This window comes from Ahaetulla prasina, chromosome 4 (genome assembly GCF_028640845.1).
Source record: "Ahaetulla prasina isolate Xishuangbanna chromosome 4, ASM2864084v1, whole genome shotgun sequence".
NCBI classification, from domain to species: domain Eukaryota; kingdom Metazoa; phylum Chordata; class Lepidosauria; order Squamata; family Colubridae; genus Ahaetulla; species Ahaetulla prasina.
Window position 1 is genome coordinate 76288895 of NC_080542.1, and position 18122 is coordinate 76307016.

At 42.7% G+C, this 18122-nt stretch overlaps 1 protein-coding gene across 5 annotated transcripts in view; it reads right to left on the bottom strand.

The window, feature by feature from the left end:
• The window catches only part of ITGA9 (integrin subunit alpha 9), a 762385-nt gene that overhangs the window by 12124 nt on the left and 732139 nt on the right, over window positions 1-18122 (bottom strand). For 3 of the 5 annotated variants that reach the window (XM_058183148.1, XM_058183143.1, XM_058183140.1), the window contains one exon: window positions 908-1889. In XM_058183148.1, the coding sequence (XP_058039131.1) occupies window positions 1791-1889 (99 nt within the window). In that variant the 3' untranslated portion in view covers window positions 908-1790. Of the gene's footprint in view, window positions 1-906; window positions 1890-18122 lie in introns of those variants that run through there. The other 2 variants (XM_058183141.1, XM_058183147.1) reach the window with 2 other exon arrangements.

An 18122-nucleotide genomic window follows, 5' to 3' on the forward strand; every position in this document is an offset into this window, starting at 1 on the left:
TTGTTAGCAAAATTTTGCTACTAACCAGGAGTCCAATGTCTAAATTTCAGGACTCTGATATGAATCAAACCTGTATCAGAACTGTACTGGCTGAGTACAGCAATATATTTTTAACTTCCAACCTGCAAAACAGACTAATCAACTGCAGGGGAAGCTACTAAAAGATACAGAACTAGAGGAAATGGCAGATGCATAATAACATAATAAGCAAACATTAGATAATGGGAATTTCTCTTTTCTACATTTATAAACTCTTAACACACCTTCCTCATTTCATACCATCCAGTGAAAAATTTCCTTTGGACAGTCAAAGGAAGTTATTTGTGCTTCTTTCTCTAATGCAATGTGTTCTATCAATAAAGCCAATTAAAAGTATGAGCATTAGATGTTTAATTACAATGCATTTTTAATCATTCAAAGACAGTATCACACATTGGGGAAAATACAGGGAATAGGCTTAAGCAGAATAGTACACAGTCTTTATTTTCCTTTCCAGAACAATCATTTTCCATATGAATATATAGTGCCATCAATTGTATTTTTTTAACAAACATGGTCCTCCAAATTTTCCATCTTCACTTTATTCCCCCACACACAATAGGGGATACGCCAAAATGAATGAGAGTGATTAATTCCAAAATTACTTTTTGGGATATTTCCAAAAAGGTAGTCATTAATTTTGGAAGTGTCTTCTTGCTGCCCTTCAAGACAATCTAGTGTGTGCCACCCACTAAAACACAGTTTAAACCAAAATATCAATGTCCCTCCCATTCTGCTGCTGATTTACCATGCAGTTTGGACTTCACACAACACGAATCTCTACTCTATGTATAAACAAATGGAACCTAACATTGAAAGCATTAACACTCTCTCTCCCTCTCTCTCTCTCCCTCTCTCTCTCTCCCCTCCCTCCCTCCCTCCCTCCCTTCTTCCTGCTACAGAGGGCTGCAAATTGTTCCTTTTGAAATAGGTGTCATGCTTAATCCCCTCAAACATTTAACTTCCAATTTTTTAAAAAATGAAAGCATTTGGCTTTTATATAAACTAAAATCAGGACTGGTTCTATTACATGAAATCTTTCCATTCTTTTCATCTGCTTCTCTTTCGCACTGACATTCAAAAGTACAGTGTAATAGATACAAAAACATATGTATAACCAAAATTTCAGCTGGATATCAGTGCTTTACAGGGTCCTTTGTGAACCTACTCAGAAGGAAGCCCCACTACACCCAACTAAATGTAATTGGGTTTATTCCCTAGTAAGTGTGCAAAAGATTACAATCTAACAGTGCATTCTCTAATATACCTACTTAGAAGTAAGCTCTATTGAATTTATTGGAACTTGGCTTCCAAGCAAATGTGAATATAAGACTGCAGCAGCTATTATGAATCTATCTCAACAGAAAACATACAACACTGATACACACACACACACACAATATCAGAATAAAAGCTAATTAAAAATATTTTTTGGAAATAAGTCTTCCCCGAGGGTATACCTATGTTACATATACCTATATGTTGGATTCATAAATATTGATCTGCACTTTATCCGAGTTCATTTCTTCCAACATGTATAAATTGGTTGAGTCACTTGACAGTCTGCAGTGGTTGCCTCAAGATAGGTTCCCTATTTTAAGGTGATGAAGAACATCTGCATCAATGGGGCCTCCGGAAAATCTGGAGAAGATTCCTTCTTCCACATATGGAAGATACAAGAGCAGGACCAATAGGGAACAACTGTGTAGCACACGGCCAGGATCTTAATGTTTCCTTACCCACAGTATAATTCATTGGCTTTTCTGGACCCAGTCCCAACTATCTTCATTCTCTTGTCTATTCTTCTCAGCCTCAATGATTTCTTTGTATTTTCTGCGAAAGAAGCCCATCTGCAAATTAAAGGAAAAAAGTGAGGAGAAAAGAAACAATTTTATGAATCTTTGGATTCCTTTTTTGTATTTGTAATACATATTTTCAGGTTGCTTACCACTCTGTTAATAGAAAGGAACAAATCAGAAAACAACCAAGCTCAGATCAGGCTTCCTCAGTAAGATACATTCCAGAAGTGTGGGATATATTGGGTGGAAATTTCAAGAGATGTATTCCAATACATATGGAGAGTAGTACTGCAAGCAGAGATATGATTTGGAATTATACTGGATGTGGAAGTTTCAGGTAATTATGAACATAAGAGAAAAAGACATGTTGGTTTAGAATAGTCTAAACCATCAGTCACCAACTGGTGGTCCGCGAGAAAATTGTGATGGTCCCCAGAAAAATTATTTGCATTTTTTATATTGCACTAAATCAGGGGTCCTCAAACTATGGCCCCTGGACTGGATACATGCAATGAACACTTGTGTTGCTGCAGAGAGTCTCCCCCTTCAGGGTCTTTTTGTGTGGGTTGGGGTCTACTTCAGCCTCCCGGTGTGGGGCTTTGGGCGAAGGCTAGAGGGAAGTCTGCTGGTGGCAAAGAGTCGGAGGGCCTTGTTCTAATGGGACTGCATCATGGCCTGGAACTGGCTGATCATCTCAGCCCGCTGAGCCTCCAGGCGCCGGTACCTGGCCTTGTACTCCTGCAGGTCTTCCCTCTGCTTGGAAAGCCTATGCTCCTAGTCCTCAGTGAGGTGCTTCTTCTGAGTCTCCTTCTCGGTCAGATCCAACTGAGCCAGCTGTTTTGCCAACTCTTTCTCTCTTTTTTTTTATTTGAAAAGTTTTACCAAAAAAAAAATTTTTTCTCCCCCCCCATCCTCCCTCCCTTCCCCCTCCCTCAAAACCCCCCCTCCCCCCCAGACTTCCCAGAACAAACACAAGGTATAGTTCAAAAAACTAACATTCATACATTAAATTTTTAAAGTCTAACACAATTATAATCCTTCTCTTTCGCATATCCTGACTTCCTCCTTTAAAATCAAAAATTACATCCTTCATTCAAAGGCAGTCTGATATCTCTTAGTCTGATATCTATTTTGAATATAGTCAATCCATTTCTTCCATTTGTTTAAATATTTTTCTTGAGTATTGTCTTTCAAAAAGGTTGAGATTTTGGCCATCTCTGCCAAATTAGAAACTTTCAATATCCATTCTTCTATTGTAGGTAGTTCTTTTTTCTTCCAGTACTGTCCAATCAGTAATCTTGCTGCTGTTATCAAGTTCAATATCAATTTAGTATCAGTTACTGTATAATCCATCATAATCCCTAAAAGGAAGAATTGTGGTTGAAACTTAATCTTCTTCTTCAAAACATTCTGCATAATCCACCAAATTTTTTATCCAGAAAGACTTAATTTTCTTACAAGTCCACCATACATGAAAATCTGTAGCATCATCACAATTGCATCTCCAACATTTCGCTTGCATATCTGGATACATACATGATAGTTTCTTAGGATCTAAATGCCATCTATAAAACATCTTATAAAAGTTTTCCCTTAAATTCTACGCTTGCGTAAATTTAACATTTCTAACCCAAATTCTCTCCTAAGTTTCCAACATATTCTGCGCCCACTTTATCATACAATCCTTTATCAAGTCCCTTTCAGAATCTATTTCTACCAACACATTATACAATCTCTTTATATGCCCCTGGGTTTGATTTCTAATTTGTTTTACCAAATTTTCTTCATTTTGAATAATGCCAATTTTCTGATCTTCTTTCCATCTAGCCTTTAACTGCCCATATTGAAACCACGTGTAATTCCTCCCTTCTTCTTTTAATGTATGCAAAGATTTTAATTGTAAATTTCCCCTCTCATTATATAAAAGTTCTTTGTAAGTAATCATTTCTTGTTCCTGTTCTATACTAATATTCTCTACTGCGTGCCAGGGACTCGCCAACTCTTTCTCATGGTGGCTGCTTAGCTCCAACAACTGTTTCCTGTTGGGGCCCTAAGGGCAGGAGGAGTGGGTAGGAGGGGAGGGCTGAGTAATAATAATAATATCAGAGTTGGAAGGGACCTTGGAGGTCTTCTAGTCCAAGCCCCTGCCCAGGCAGGAAACCCTACACCATTTCAGACAAATGGCTATCCAACATTTTCTTAAAAATTTCCAGTGTTGGAGCATTTACAACTTCTTCAGGCAAGTTGTTCCACTGATTAATTGTTCTAACTGTCAGGAAATTTCTCCTTAATTCTAAGTTGCTTCTCTCCTTGATTAGTTTCCACCCATTGCTTCTTGTTCTACCCTCAGGTGCTTTGGAGAATAGTTTGACTCCCTCTTCTTTGTGGCAACCCCTGAGATATTGGAACACTGCTATCATGTCTCCCCTAGTCCTTCTTTTCATTAAACTAGGCATACCGAGTTCCTGCAACCGTTCTTCATATGTTTTAGCCTCCAGTCCCCTAATCATCTTTGTTGCTCTTCTCTGCACTCTTTCTAGAGTCTCAACATCCTTTTTACATCGTGGCGACCAAAACTGAATGCAATATTCCAAGTGTGGCCTTACCAAGGCATTATAAAGTGGCACTAACACTTCACGTGATCTTGATTCTATCCCTCTGCTTATGCAGCCCAGAACTGTGTTGGCTTTTTTGGCAGCTGCTGCACACTGCTGGCTCAGTGTGCAGGCCAGTGAGGTGCCCCTCAATGTGAGTGACATCAAGTTGATCATGGCCACCCAGTCACATGACTACCTAGCCACACCCACCCAGCCAGGCATTAAGCAGATCATATTAGTGGTCCACGGGATTTAAAATTATGAATTTAGTGGTCCCTGAAGTCCGAAAGGTTGGGGACCCCTGATTTAAATGATCTGCTAGAACCTTAAATTTTTAAACTAGACCGTTTGAACTATAGAACTTTCAATCCTTAAACTAGGCATTCTTTAAATGTTAGAACCTTAAACTTTTAGCTAGACTTGAGTCCCCCAAATTTTAACTTTTAAATGATCTGTTAGAATATAGAATATCCAGATTGGATATTTTCCCCTTTTAAATATCTGTGGTAAAACCCTCTACACTTCCACTCTGAATTTTTTTTAAATCCACATATGGAAGAAGAAACTTATACTATTGTGATCTGCAGAACATGTTCCACATATATATTTATGCCCATAGAATACTCAAACTACATATGTACCAAATGTAAATTAATGAAGTTACTAGAAGAAAAAGTAAAGGGTCTACAGGAAAATCTAACCACTCTAAAACTTGACCTACAAAATGAGAAACCCCAAATCTTGAAAAAAAAATGTCCAAATTGAACATAATAATTTTTTTTTTTTACGTTTATATCCCGCCCTTCTCCGAAGACTCAGGGCAGCTTACATTGTGTAAGGAATAGTCTCATTCTATTTGTATATTTATATATAAAGTCAACTTATTGCCCCCCAACAATCTGGGTCCTCATTTTACCTACCTTATAAAGGATGGAAGGCTGAGTCAACCTTGGGCCAGGTGGGACTAGAACCTGCAGAAATTGCAGGCAGCTGTGTTTAATAACAAGCTATCTAACAGCCTGAGCCACACCACGGCTAACCTAATAATGACCAAACAACTTCTAAGAGTTGACCCTTTAGAGGAAAAAGACAGATTGAAACATTTCATTCATAGAAAAAAACAAAACAAAACCTAGTACAAAATCCCTGTCCAAACCAAACCACTCTGATGCAGCCCCACTGGGGCTAAGCAATCAATATCATGGATTCTCGGTAGAAGAAAACATGCAGACAGATAGAAAAGATAAAAAAGTAAAAAAGTAGCACCATCAAATGCTACTGTGATAGATAGAAAAACACCCAAATCTCCCTAGGAAAAAAAGGTGAGTGTTGGTGATAGGGAACAGAACCAGCAGTGGGATTCAAATTTTTTTACTACCGATTCTGTGGGTGTGGCTTGTTTGGTGGGCATGGCTTGGTGGTCATGTGACACTCTCTCTCTCTCTCTCTCTCTCTGTGTGTGTGTGTGTGTGTGTGTGTGTCTTGGTCATGTGACTGGGTGGGCATGGTCAATTTGACATCACTCACATCTTGGGGCGCCTTGCCTGGCCTCTCCTCGCCTCAAGGAGATACAATTTCCCTATCTATTTATTTATTACTATTGAACATCCAAAATATACTATTTAATCATATGTATATATGCCATATGTGTACATACATATTACATAGTATAATGTGTGTATAGGTACACAAAAAGATACATCTACTACATATACTGCATGTGTATGTACACACACACACACACACACACACACAGCTCTTCTAAAACTATACACGTTCAACCTCACTTATTGCATTTGGAAAAACACACCCAGAGTCCACTTTCTGCCACACATTTAATTATAACTTCTGTACGTTAGAATATTACACACACCTTCAGATGTTCTTCCCTAGCTTGCACGTTACTGTTAGAGCCAGGAGATGTCAGGAGAAAGAGGCACTGGTGGCTGCTAGCGTTGTCTATGAAGCTAGCATAGTGCAAGCTATGCAAGTGGAATGGGCCATTACCTCACTAGAGGTTGGTAAGGCCTGGTCTTGATAGGCCATTGCAATGCAAGCCCGCAACCAACAGTCTATGGTAGATGGGGTCACCTTGGCACCTGTAGAAGAGGGATAGAAAGACACAAAGAGTGCTTCCATCCGATGAGAGTTGGATGTCCTCTTGATATAAATCTTGAGAGCCCTCCTAACATCTAAAGTGTGCCAACTGTGCTCCAGGGGATGGGAAGGAGGGATCCATCCGGAGGACTACCCTATTTGGATGGAAAATGCACAAATCCTGTCAGACTGAAAGAGCTGCCAGTTCAGAAATGCGTGTGGCAGAAATGATAGCCACCAAAAATGCAAACTTGAATGTAAAGAAACATAAACTCACTGTCCGTAAGTTTTTGAAAGGTGCAGATGTCAGAGCCTGGAGTACTTTAGATAAATCTCATATTGGGTATCTATGGACTAGTGGTGGTCTGAGGTTAACTGCCCCCTTGATAAACCTTCTAAGAACTGGTTCATGAGCCAATAATAATCTTTTCCCACACTGCAAGACTGTGCACAGTGCTACAACCTGTCAACGAAGGGTGTTGTGGGAAAGACATTTGTCCAGCCCATCCTACAAAAATTCTAGAACATGTGGTACTGCAGTAGAGGTAGGGTCAATGTTTCGAACCCCACACCATTTGACAAATGCTGTCCATGTTGAATCATAAATACAATTCATAGATCACCTGCGGGAAGTCTGGATGGTTCTAATGAGCCTGGAGTTCCTCAGGAGTTTCTCTGGAATTCCTCACGTTTCCTCAGGAGTCTCCCTTCACTGGCATCTACCCCCAACAAGAATTGCTAGAATGTTCAAGGATAAATCTGAAAAATGTTGGAAGATACCTGGTTCCTATTACCATATGTGGTGGACATGCGTTGAAGTGAAAACATACTGGACTAAAATACACACATGGTTGGAGAAAATGATCAAAAAACATATAGACTTTAAGCCAGAAGTTTTTTGGGGGGGGAATTATACCTGAAATATATACTAGAGATTTAAAATATTTGATTGAGAATATTATTATAGCAGCCAGGATTGTGTTTGCTAAAAATTGGAAAAATGAGAAATTACCTTTGCAAGATGAAATTATTAGGAAGATGATAGAATGTGCAGAGATGAGTAAATTGACATTTGAAATTAGAGAACAAGGAGATAAGCAATATTATAAAATATGGGATCTATTTTACCACTGGTTAGAAGGAAAGATATATTAGAAAAGATTTTTTTAAAAAAAATAAATCAAGATTAAGAGAAGTAATTTGAATTAAACCAATTTAGGAGAATGGAATGAATAATGTTATTAGAAAAAATACCATTGTTTAATTAAAAATTGATTGAGTAAGAGAATGGACAATGTAAGACAGATGTATGAAAGAGAAAGTCAGCCTCTGCTCGTCTTCTTCACTGTTGTTTAAGTGTTTTATTACTTAGTAGAGTGCTTAGCTGTTTTATTACCTTGTTAAGTGTTTATGACCTTTTTCAACGTTTTATTGCTATTTTGCTTTCATGCATGATAAATGGGATTGGGGCTCTTTAAGAGCATCGGCTGACATTTGAGAGGAGGAAGTAATAGATTCAAACTATCAGACGGGCGAAGCCAGCAACAGACACTGCATACCAGACTGAAGGATAACACCGGAAGAAGAACCCCATGTGACTCATAAGGGAAAAGGCATTGGCCTAGATCTGTTCTGACCTTGGAGTGAGGAGGGATGAATGAGGGGAAATGTATCCGTAAGCCATACCTATTCAGTTCTAGCTTTACTTCTATTGCAATCAGACGTGCTCAGTAAAAGTACCTTTCTCTATAATCTAATGAAGTCAGGATTTTCCTTTCTTGAATATTAATCGGAGGCAATCTGACATTAAGCTAGAACTCACAAACGATGTCAGCCAACCAGGAATCCACCGAGGGGGCTGCTAAAAAGTATACACTGGGCAAGAAGCCAATCCTTGAAAGCAAAGTGGAGGAGGAGGAAGGGATGGTTGCAGCGTCGTTCCCTTCAAAGCTTGAAGAGGTTTGTTCAGAGTGGCTGAAGAAATTACAAATAGAGGAGAAGCGAGATAAGGCCAAATGGTCGATGGGTGTTGGCAGATTTCCAGAGCCAGGAGAGCTTCCATCTGGAATTACAAGACGGAAGAAAAAAAAAAGATTTTCTGACTGGCAGCAGGAGCAGAAAATCAAAGATGAGCTTCAAATTGCTGAGGCAGTAATTATATCCCGGCAGTAATTACCAGGATATAATTGAGAGACAAGAGGCTCATGAGAGGTATGAATTCCCCACTCCAAATCCCTGGGGGGAGGGGGAAGAAGAAGAAGGAACAACATTGGGAGCCACCGGAGGGGTAACCTATAGAGGAGAGGCTCTGGAGGAACGAGAGCTAGAAACACGTTCTTCTGGGCCCACAGATCCCAATGGAGGCCAGGGGCCCCCTGCTGGTCAGATGTTGCAACGCAGAAAGAAAAAATCAAAAATTCCCCAAATCCCCGGAAAATTTGATGGCGACCCTAATGAACTGGGTCTATTCCTGGCTTTGGTGAGCAACCACATGGTTGCTCACCATCAGATTACTGGTCCAAGGCAGCTCGAGTGAGGAGCGTGACCCAGGTCTTCGGTGGAAGGGCCGCTGCCTGGTTTGTGTCTCTGCATAATGAAGACTCCCACCTCCTGAAAAACTACAACCATTTCATGGCTGCCTTAAGAATGAGATTTGAGGACCCTCTGGCAGAGCAGAAGGCCAAGATTCAGATGAGACCCATCAGACAGGGGAGGAGGCCAGTGGGCGACTATACCCAAGAGTTGGTGCCCCTCATGAGGGGGTAGTCAGAAGTGGCTCTTTTGGACATATATATGGATGGCCTAAACAGGGATTAATACGCACTGTGCAGGGCGCAAGCTTCCCCTACGACCCTGAATGGCTGGTTTACCCTGGCAGCGGAGATGGAGATCGAGTTGGCCAAGGATCGAAACCAGAGTGAGCGCACCTGGAAGCAGACCCCAACCCAATTCCAAAAGAGCCCCCCAAGGAGTCCTGCCGCAGCAGAAGATGGGAGGCAGAGATCACTGCATGCTTCAGATGTGGTAAGGAAGGCCACAGAGCTGCTGACTGCTGGGCCAAGTTGGCACCAAAGACGACCCCTAGTGGCGGAAAGGAAGCGGTAAAGCCAGCACCCAAGATGTGAGAGGTCAAAAAAAGGGGAGCATCAAGAGTGCTCCTCCCACCCAGGAAGAGCTGGGGACTCCGACCACTTCCGATGACAGCGAGTCTACTTCCGAATCCGATGAAGATCTTCTGGTGAGTTGGAAAAGGGGCCCCCTGACAATCCCAATTAAATTGCATGTCCCGTCCTCGGGAGCACAGGGGGAAATGCTAGCCCTCTTAGATTCAGGATGTACCAGGTGTGTCATCAACCCTGAGGTGGTGGAGAGGATGGAACTAAAATTGAAAACCTTGAATAGGCCCATCGCCTTTTGCCAGCTAGATAGGTTAGTGGTGGGGGGAAGCCCCACCCATTTTATAACAGAACCAATAGAGATTATCATAGAAGACCATTGAGAGACTCTGAATTTTATCGTGACATTGAGGATGGACCAACCGGTTTTGTGGCGACTGTCTTGGCTCCAGAAGTGGAACCCGCAAATAAACTGAAAGACAGGGGTTCTGCGCTTCCGCTCCAAGCTGCAGAAGGCGGGGAAAAGAATTGCCAAAGTAGAAAAGCCTGCATCTGCCGAATTACTGGGGTTGGTGACGGAGCGACTAGAGGGTGAGGAAAAGATTCCTAAAGAGTACTGAGACTTGCGGGAGGTTTTTAGCGAGAAGGCCTTGGACGTCCTACTCCCCCATAGGCCTACGGACTGTGCCATAGAAATCCTTCCAGGAGTAAAGCTCCCGAAACTGAAATCCTACCCCATGACACAAAAGGAACTAGGAGAGTTGCGGAACTTTATAGAAGAGAATTTGGAACAAGGATTCATTCAACCAGCCCGACCTCGAGTAGTGGCTCCGGTGATGTTCTGGGAGAAGAAAGATGGAACCTATCTTATAGTGGACTATAGAAATTTAAACGGTGTATGCGTAGAAAACGTGTACCCCACACCACTAATGAAGGATATGTTGGCCCATTTGGCAAAGGAGAAATTCCAATTCACAAAAGGAAGGAGACGAGTGGAAAACTGCTTTCAATTGTCCCTTTGGTTGCTTCCAATTTTGAGTGCTCCCTTTTGGACTGCAAGGGGCCCTTGCGGTGTTCATGCAATTGATAAATGAGATGCTCCATGAACATTTGTTTAATGGGGTTTGAGTTTATCTTGGGACATCCTTATCTACACAGAAACTATGGACGAACATGTGAAGCTAGTAAGAGCAGTACTCAAAAAAATTACTGGCCGCAGAACTTTATGCAAAACTGTCTAAATGTGACTTTCATCAAACGAAAATAGACTACTTGGGATACCGTATATCCTCTGAAGTTTTGGAAATGGATCCTGCAAAAGTCCATGCAGTACTAGAGTGGGGACCCCCTCACACCCGTAAACAGTTGCAGAGTTTCTTGGGTTTTGCCAATTTTTATCGCCAGTTCAGTGGCCTATAATAACTCAGTTCATAGTAGCACAGGTTTCACTCCGTTCAAAGTAACTTCTGGTCAAGATTCGCCCCCATCCTAGAAATTCCCGAAGAGAAACCTTCTACTTCATCACTGGCTGAATGGATAGAGTACCTGGAAAGTAACTTGCAAAGCAATTGATGACGCGCATCGCTCACACAAAAAACATGCTGATAAAAAACAGGCTCCGGAAAAGAAGTACCAAGTAGGAGACAAAGTCTATCTGTCCACCAAATATTTACAGACAACTCAAAAATCAAAGAAACTTGGACCTAAATACGTTAGTCCTTTCCCCATTGTGAGAATTATCTATCCAGTAACTGTCCAGGTGGAACTACCCAAAACACTGAGAAGAATTCATCCTGTTTTCCATGTTAGTTTACTGAAACCTGAACACACATCCCCCATTAGAGCCATGTCTACTACCCCCCAATACCAATTCTCATAGAAGGAGAACAACATTTTGAAGTTAAAGAATTCCTGGATTCTAGAAAACATAGAAATAAAATCCAATATCTAGTTGCTTGGAAACATTTCCCCTTGTCTCAAGCTGAATGGGTGAACAAGGAAGACGTCCGTGCTACCAAAAAGCTAGCTCAATTTTATGAGAAATATCCTAATAAGCCTTAACCTGTTTTTTAATTCTTTCCTAGGACTAACGTCCTTGTTGCAGCAGGGCCGAATGTCAGCCTCCATTTGTCTTCTTCACTGTTGTTTAAGTGTTTTATTATTTAGTAGAGTGCTTAGCTGTTTAATTACCTTGTTAAGTGTTTATGACCTTTTTCAACGTATTATTGCTATTTTGCTTTCATGCATGATAAATGGGATTGGGGCTCTTTAAGAGCGTCAGCTGACATTTGAGAGGAGGAAGAAGTAATAGATTCAAACTATCAGACGCGCAAAGCCAGCAACAGACGCTGCATACCAGACTGAAGGATAACACCGAAAGAAGAACCCCATGTGACTCATAAGGGAAAAGGCATTGGCCTAGATCTGTTCTGACCTTGGAGGGAGGAGAGATGAATGAGGGGAAATATATCTGTAAGCCATACCTATTCAGTTCTAGCTTTACTTCTATTGCAATCAGACGTGCTCAGTAAAAGTACCTTTCTCTATAATCTAACGGAGTCAGAGTTTTCCTTTCTTGAGTATTGATCGGAGGCAATCTGATAGAGATGTTTATTTTGAAATTGCACAAGAAGATATGTAAACACCCCACCAGCATATTGTAATTGGTTTGATGAGATTTTTATCTTTGTTTGTTGTTAAAAAATAAAATATATGTGCTTTAGATAAATCCGAACTCAAACCCAAACTCTGGCTTAGATACGTAGATGACACTTTCCTAATTTGGCCACATGGCAAGGAGAAACTAGACAACTTCCTCACACATCTCCACAGCATACACCCAAAAATACAATTCACTATGGAAATAGAAGCTAACAACCAACTCCCCTTTCTGGACATCTTAATAGACTAGAATAGAATAGAATTTTTATTGGCCAAGTGTGATTGGACACACAAGGAATTTGTCTTGGTGCATATGCTCTCAGAGTACATAAAAGAAAAGGTACCTTCATCAAGGTACAACATTTACAACACAAATGGTGGTCATAGGGTACAATTTAACACTTAATGATACAACACTTAATGATAAGCATAGGGTACAAATAAGCAATCAGGAACAATCAATATCAATATAAATCATAAAGATTACCAGCAACAAAGTTATAGTCATACAGTCATAAGTGGAAAGAGATTGGTGATGGGAACGATGAGAAGATTAATATTAGTGCAGATTTAGTAAATAGTTTGACAGTGTTGAGGGAATTATTTGTTTAGCAGAGTGATGGCCTTCGGGGAAAAACTGTTCTTGTGTCTAGTTGTTCTGGTGTGCAGTGCTCTATAGCGTCGTTTTGAGGGTAGGAGTTGAAACAGTTTATATCCCGGATGTGAGGGATCTATCTAATCTAGGTTAATTAATCTAATTAACTAATTAACTAATTAACTAACTAACTAACTTAATTAATTAATTAGCTTAATTAATTAACTAATTAATTAGTTAATTAATTTAATCTAGGTTAATCTAGGACACACCATCCACCAGAAAAAAACACACACCAACCGCTACTTAAACACATAATCATATCACCACCCTGCACAGATCAACTCTGTAGCCAAGATTCTCATCTCCAGAACCAAATGCCTAGCCGACAAAGAACCTTAGTCAAAAAACGAGTCCCAGCCACAAAAATTGACACCGGACCCAGGATAACAGACAATGCCACCACCGATCATCCTCACCAGATTCAAACCCAAACCCATCCCACAGGCGAAACACAACCACCATCCAAAAGCCAGACTATGCTGGCACCACTGGCTGCTGAGCCCCCCCCCCCTCCAATCCTCACACAAAGCAAGCTGACACATGCCAGGAACACATGACAGGACCTCGGACTCAGAGCCAGGCCAGGGCCCGGAATGCTGCATCACAGCCATCTGCTCAAGACATCACATCACAGAACTCCAGAGGCCACAACACCAAAGCTCTGGAACAAAAGACTAGGACCACACCCACACAGGATGCTGCGAGGCAGCCGACCAATCTGCAAACACCCACTCTACCAATCAAGATGCAACCACACAGCCAACCAAACTGCTCATAGCAAAACTCCCCACCTCCCCACCAGTATTTATAGAGACGGCAGCTCCGACCATGCTTTGCCCACAGAAGCTTGAAGCTGAAAGCACCAGCCTGAAGATGATGAGTGAGACCTCATTAAAATGTCGCCAAGATACTCTCAACCTTACACGGGAAAAGACCCGAATATGCCAAGACCTACATACCTATACCCGTGAAAGGGTTTCTTCCTTTTAAAAGGAAGAAACAGCTGCGATCACACATTGCTCCCAGAAGCACGAAGCTGAAGCCTGAAGATGACGAATGAGACTTCGTCGAAACGTTGCCAAGACATTTCCAATTTTACACGGGAGAAAACCCGAACAACCAAAGACCTACATACAAACACCCGTGAAAACCTCAGAAAACAAATAATCTCTGATTATTCTGTTGTTAAAGTGTTCAGTTTTGGCGAACTTAAAAAGACCAGAACTATCGCCAAAACTGAACACTTTAACAACAGAATAATCAGAGAAGCCATTGAGATAGAAAAACGCCCACACAGCATGAACAAACGAGATGACACCTCCCGCCTACCAGCCATTTGGAAACCCGCCCTTATTGACAAACGAGTCCCTAACACAAGGAATGACACCAGACCCACACTCACGAGGTCCACACAGGATGTCACCACCACACATCCACCCAGAAAGCAGACCCAAACCCACACTGATCATGAAGCACGACCAAGGACCAGAAGCCAGACCGCAGCTGCAACATTAGCTATTTCAAACCCCTCCAATCCATACATGCAGCAGACTGACACCCACTATGAAGATGTAGCACGACCACAAAGCCAAACAATAGCTATGCAGCTCACCAGCTCAAATCCCCCGCAACACAGACTAAACTGAGCACAAGCAAGCCCCCACCAACACAGGACACACCCCCAGCCAATCAGAGCACAAAAAAACCCCCATCCAATCAGAGCACAGCCAAGCTCCCACCCAATCAATTCAAACCCCCACTAGCAGTTAAAAGGAAGAAACAGCTGCGATCACACATTGCTCCCAGAAGCACGAAGCTGAAGCCTGAAGATGACGAATGAGACTTCGTCAAACGCCGCCAAGACACTTCCAATTTTACGGGAGAAAACCGAATAACCAAAGATCTACATATATATATATATATATATATATATATATATATATATATATATATATATATATATATATATATATATATATATGAGTCTCCCTTCAAGTGCCAGATGTCAAATTGAGCCACTGAGGCACCCCACCCACCCCCGAAGACTTTGGAACCATGAAAAGGGTGGAGTAAAATCCCCAACCCTTCTGGCACTCCAGAACCACCACGATTGCCTGAATCTCGAGCAGGTGCTGGGTGGCAGTTTCCAGGAGACCTTCCTTTCTGCTGGTTCGAGGAACAGGGAAGCTCACAAAGTGGTTTGGGGGAGTGGAGAGAAAATCCAAACTGAGGCTGAGCCCCACTGTATTGAGGACCCAGAGGTCGTTCGTTATCATCTCCTACTGGGGGGCAAATAGCGCCAATCAGCCACCAATGGACATGTAGTCATCATGGTCTACGAAAGGAATGACTCCTGCTCCTCGAAAGGGCTGTTTGCTCTGGAAGGTTTGCCTGGGCTGGGTGCAGTACCCTGCCCTAACCTGTTGGCGTTCTGCTCGCTAAGGAAAAAACCACTGAGTCTGCTGGAATGAGATCGATATGAGGGCTTATGATAATATGGAATATTGCGCCTCTCCCCTTTTTTAAAGGAGGATGGAAGGACCTTTCGTTTGTCCTTATCCTCTATCAGGACCGCTTCCAGACCCTCCCCAAAAAGGGTGCCTGCCTTATAAGGGGCCGAGGCCAGCTGCCATTTGGATTTGGCATCTGTGTCAGGCCTGGAAACCATACTAGGCCTTAGGGTTCCAGACACTGACACATTTTTCCCCTGAGGGGAAGAAGCGGGGTTAAGGGGTATAGTAACATTCTTCAAGCAGTCAAGGTCGGATGGAGGATCTGCAGGAGGAGTGGCGAGAAGATATTCGAATGAACTGGGAGAACGTGGGACCATGTGACCAGCAAAGGGGTTAGGAGGGTGGGACTCTTGGGGTTTGTATAACTGGGAAAAGAATCCGTTCAGTTTTGGAATTTCACTCATCGTGTGCCAGTTTTCTCATGCTAGTAAAGAACTCTGAAAGACAATGGCTTCTGAGGGTTTTTTTTATGCAGAAGAGGTTTTTCTGGAACCTTGACATTATTCCAAAACTCCTAACTTTCTTTTGCTTAACAGTACCCTCTCCTCCGCTCAGAGGGGGCCCGTTATGGTGGTGCTGGGCCCCAGCCTCCGCAACCTCCACAGCGGTGCAAAGACCCAGCGAAGATGGAAGGGCAGCAAGCTGAAAGCATGGAAATAGCACAGAGGTTGGAATCTGAGGACAGTCGAAATCACCTACTTCCCATCGGAAGATATGACTCAAAAACCCGAAGTGGTAGAGCCTGCTTGTCAGCTTGGTGCACGGCCCAAAGACTCCGATTCATGGGTAAGCTGTCGTTCGGGAGAAAACATTTCCCCGGGGCGGAATGGAGAGCCCCCTCCCTATTCTCAACCTCAATGGAGGACAGTAAAACCCAGAGAATCGGGAGAGTCACTGGATTGGGACCTGAGAAACCCCCTGAAATCCCAGTCCCTATTAGACCTCCCTGAAACTTTTGAGCGTTTGGAAGTGAGGCCTCGTATAAGCTCAGCTCACCCACCTCGAGAGCCTTAAGCTCAGCCTAAATTCACCTTCCCTCCCACCAGAGAGGGAGAAATTATTGAAGCTCGAAGCCGTTCCGATGAACGCAGGAGGACCTCCCTTCCCTCCTTCAGACGGCAGGGAGTTCAGGCAGCACCAGGGACTTGGGGGGAATTGCAACTCCCCCTCCAATTAACTTTTCCCGCCAACAGAGGCCTACGCTGCCTCCTGCTGCTTCTATTCCTCCCGGTTGGGCATTTTATCCTGGACAAGGATGGATCCAATACCAATGGAACCAGCAAGTTCAGCACCTTTCTTTCATGGGGGCCCCAGGCCGATTTTTGCCTCGTCAGCTGAAGCATTTCAAGGACTTCCTTCTCAGCAGCCAGGGGGAAATCCACCCCCCTTTACAACTCAGCAACCAGCCACAATAGCAACGGCCCTCCCACAAATCTCTCTTCAACCTCAAGCAGGCCAGCTAAACCCACCTGCACCCCCTCACCCAGCCCCTCCCCCTTTCAAACCAACCTTTGATGGGAATCCACACCACCTGGCTTACTTTCTCACCAGAATTGAGGCTTACGTTGAACAATATAGACATCAATACCCATCAGAAAGAAGCCTAATCAACGCCATCTCGGATGGTATGAACATGGGGCTAGCCTCAGAGTGGATAGCTCAACTACACAATGAACATGCACCAGAACTAAACGATGTTCACGGATTTATGGCACTGCTTCGCAACCGGTTTCAAGATGATGACCTAATTGCAGAATGTGAAACCACCTTAAAAACGATGAAGCAAGGTAACAAGCCTCTAAAACAATTTGTATGGGATTTCAGAAGGGTTGCTGGCAATCTTAGACATTGGCCAGATTGGGTCCTCCTCCACTACTTCAAAGAGGCCATTGATCAAAACATCAGAAAAGCCTGCTCCACCAGAGGATCCCAGAACAACTAAATGAGTGGTACAACGTGTCCATCGCTCTGGACAGAGAATTCAACCCCCTCCAAAGCCAATCACCAATTACAACTCCACAACAACCACCTACAAGACCCTCCCTCTTAAGACCAACCACACCCTCCACCTTTCAGCCTTCAACAATAATCAAATGCTACCGTTGTGGAAAACTAGGACATTGGGCGTCAGTTTGCCTAGCCCCAACACCCCTCCCACCAACTACTACCCAACCACGCAAACCCCCTCGAAAGAATCTGAATACCAGTCGCTTTGTGAGACAAGCCATAGACCTCCCTACTGACCTTCCGTCATCTGATTCACCTCCTGACGACTCAAACCAAGCAGAAAATGACCCAATGGTGAGTGCACCCATTCCTCCATTTGCTATCAAAGTAAACTTAGTAATTCCAGAGGGAGGGGCCAAAAAAGATTTAGAGGCTATTGTGGACACAGGATGCACCAGATGCCTAATTTCAACCTCTACGGTCGCCCAACTCCATATAAAAACATTTCCCTTGAAACACCCAATTAAATTCCACCAAGTAGATGGAACCTTGATTGGTGGCATTCCAGCGACCCAAATCACTCAACTGGTTCGCTTAGAAATTGGAGCCCATCATGAACTTATAAGATTCATAGTAATTCCAAAGATGTCAGAATCCATCATCCTGGGTTTAGCTTGGTTGGACAAATGGGAACC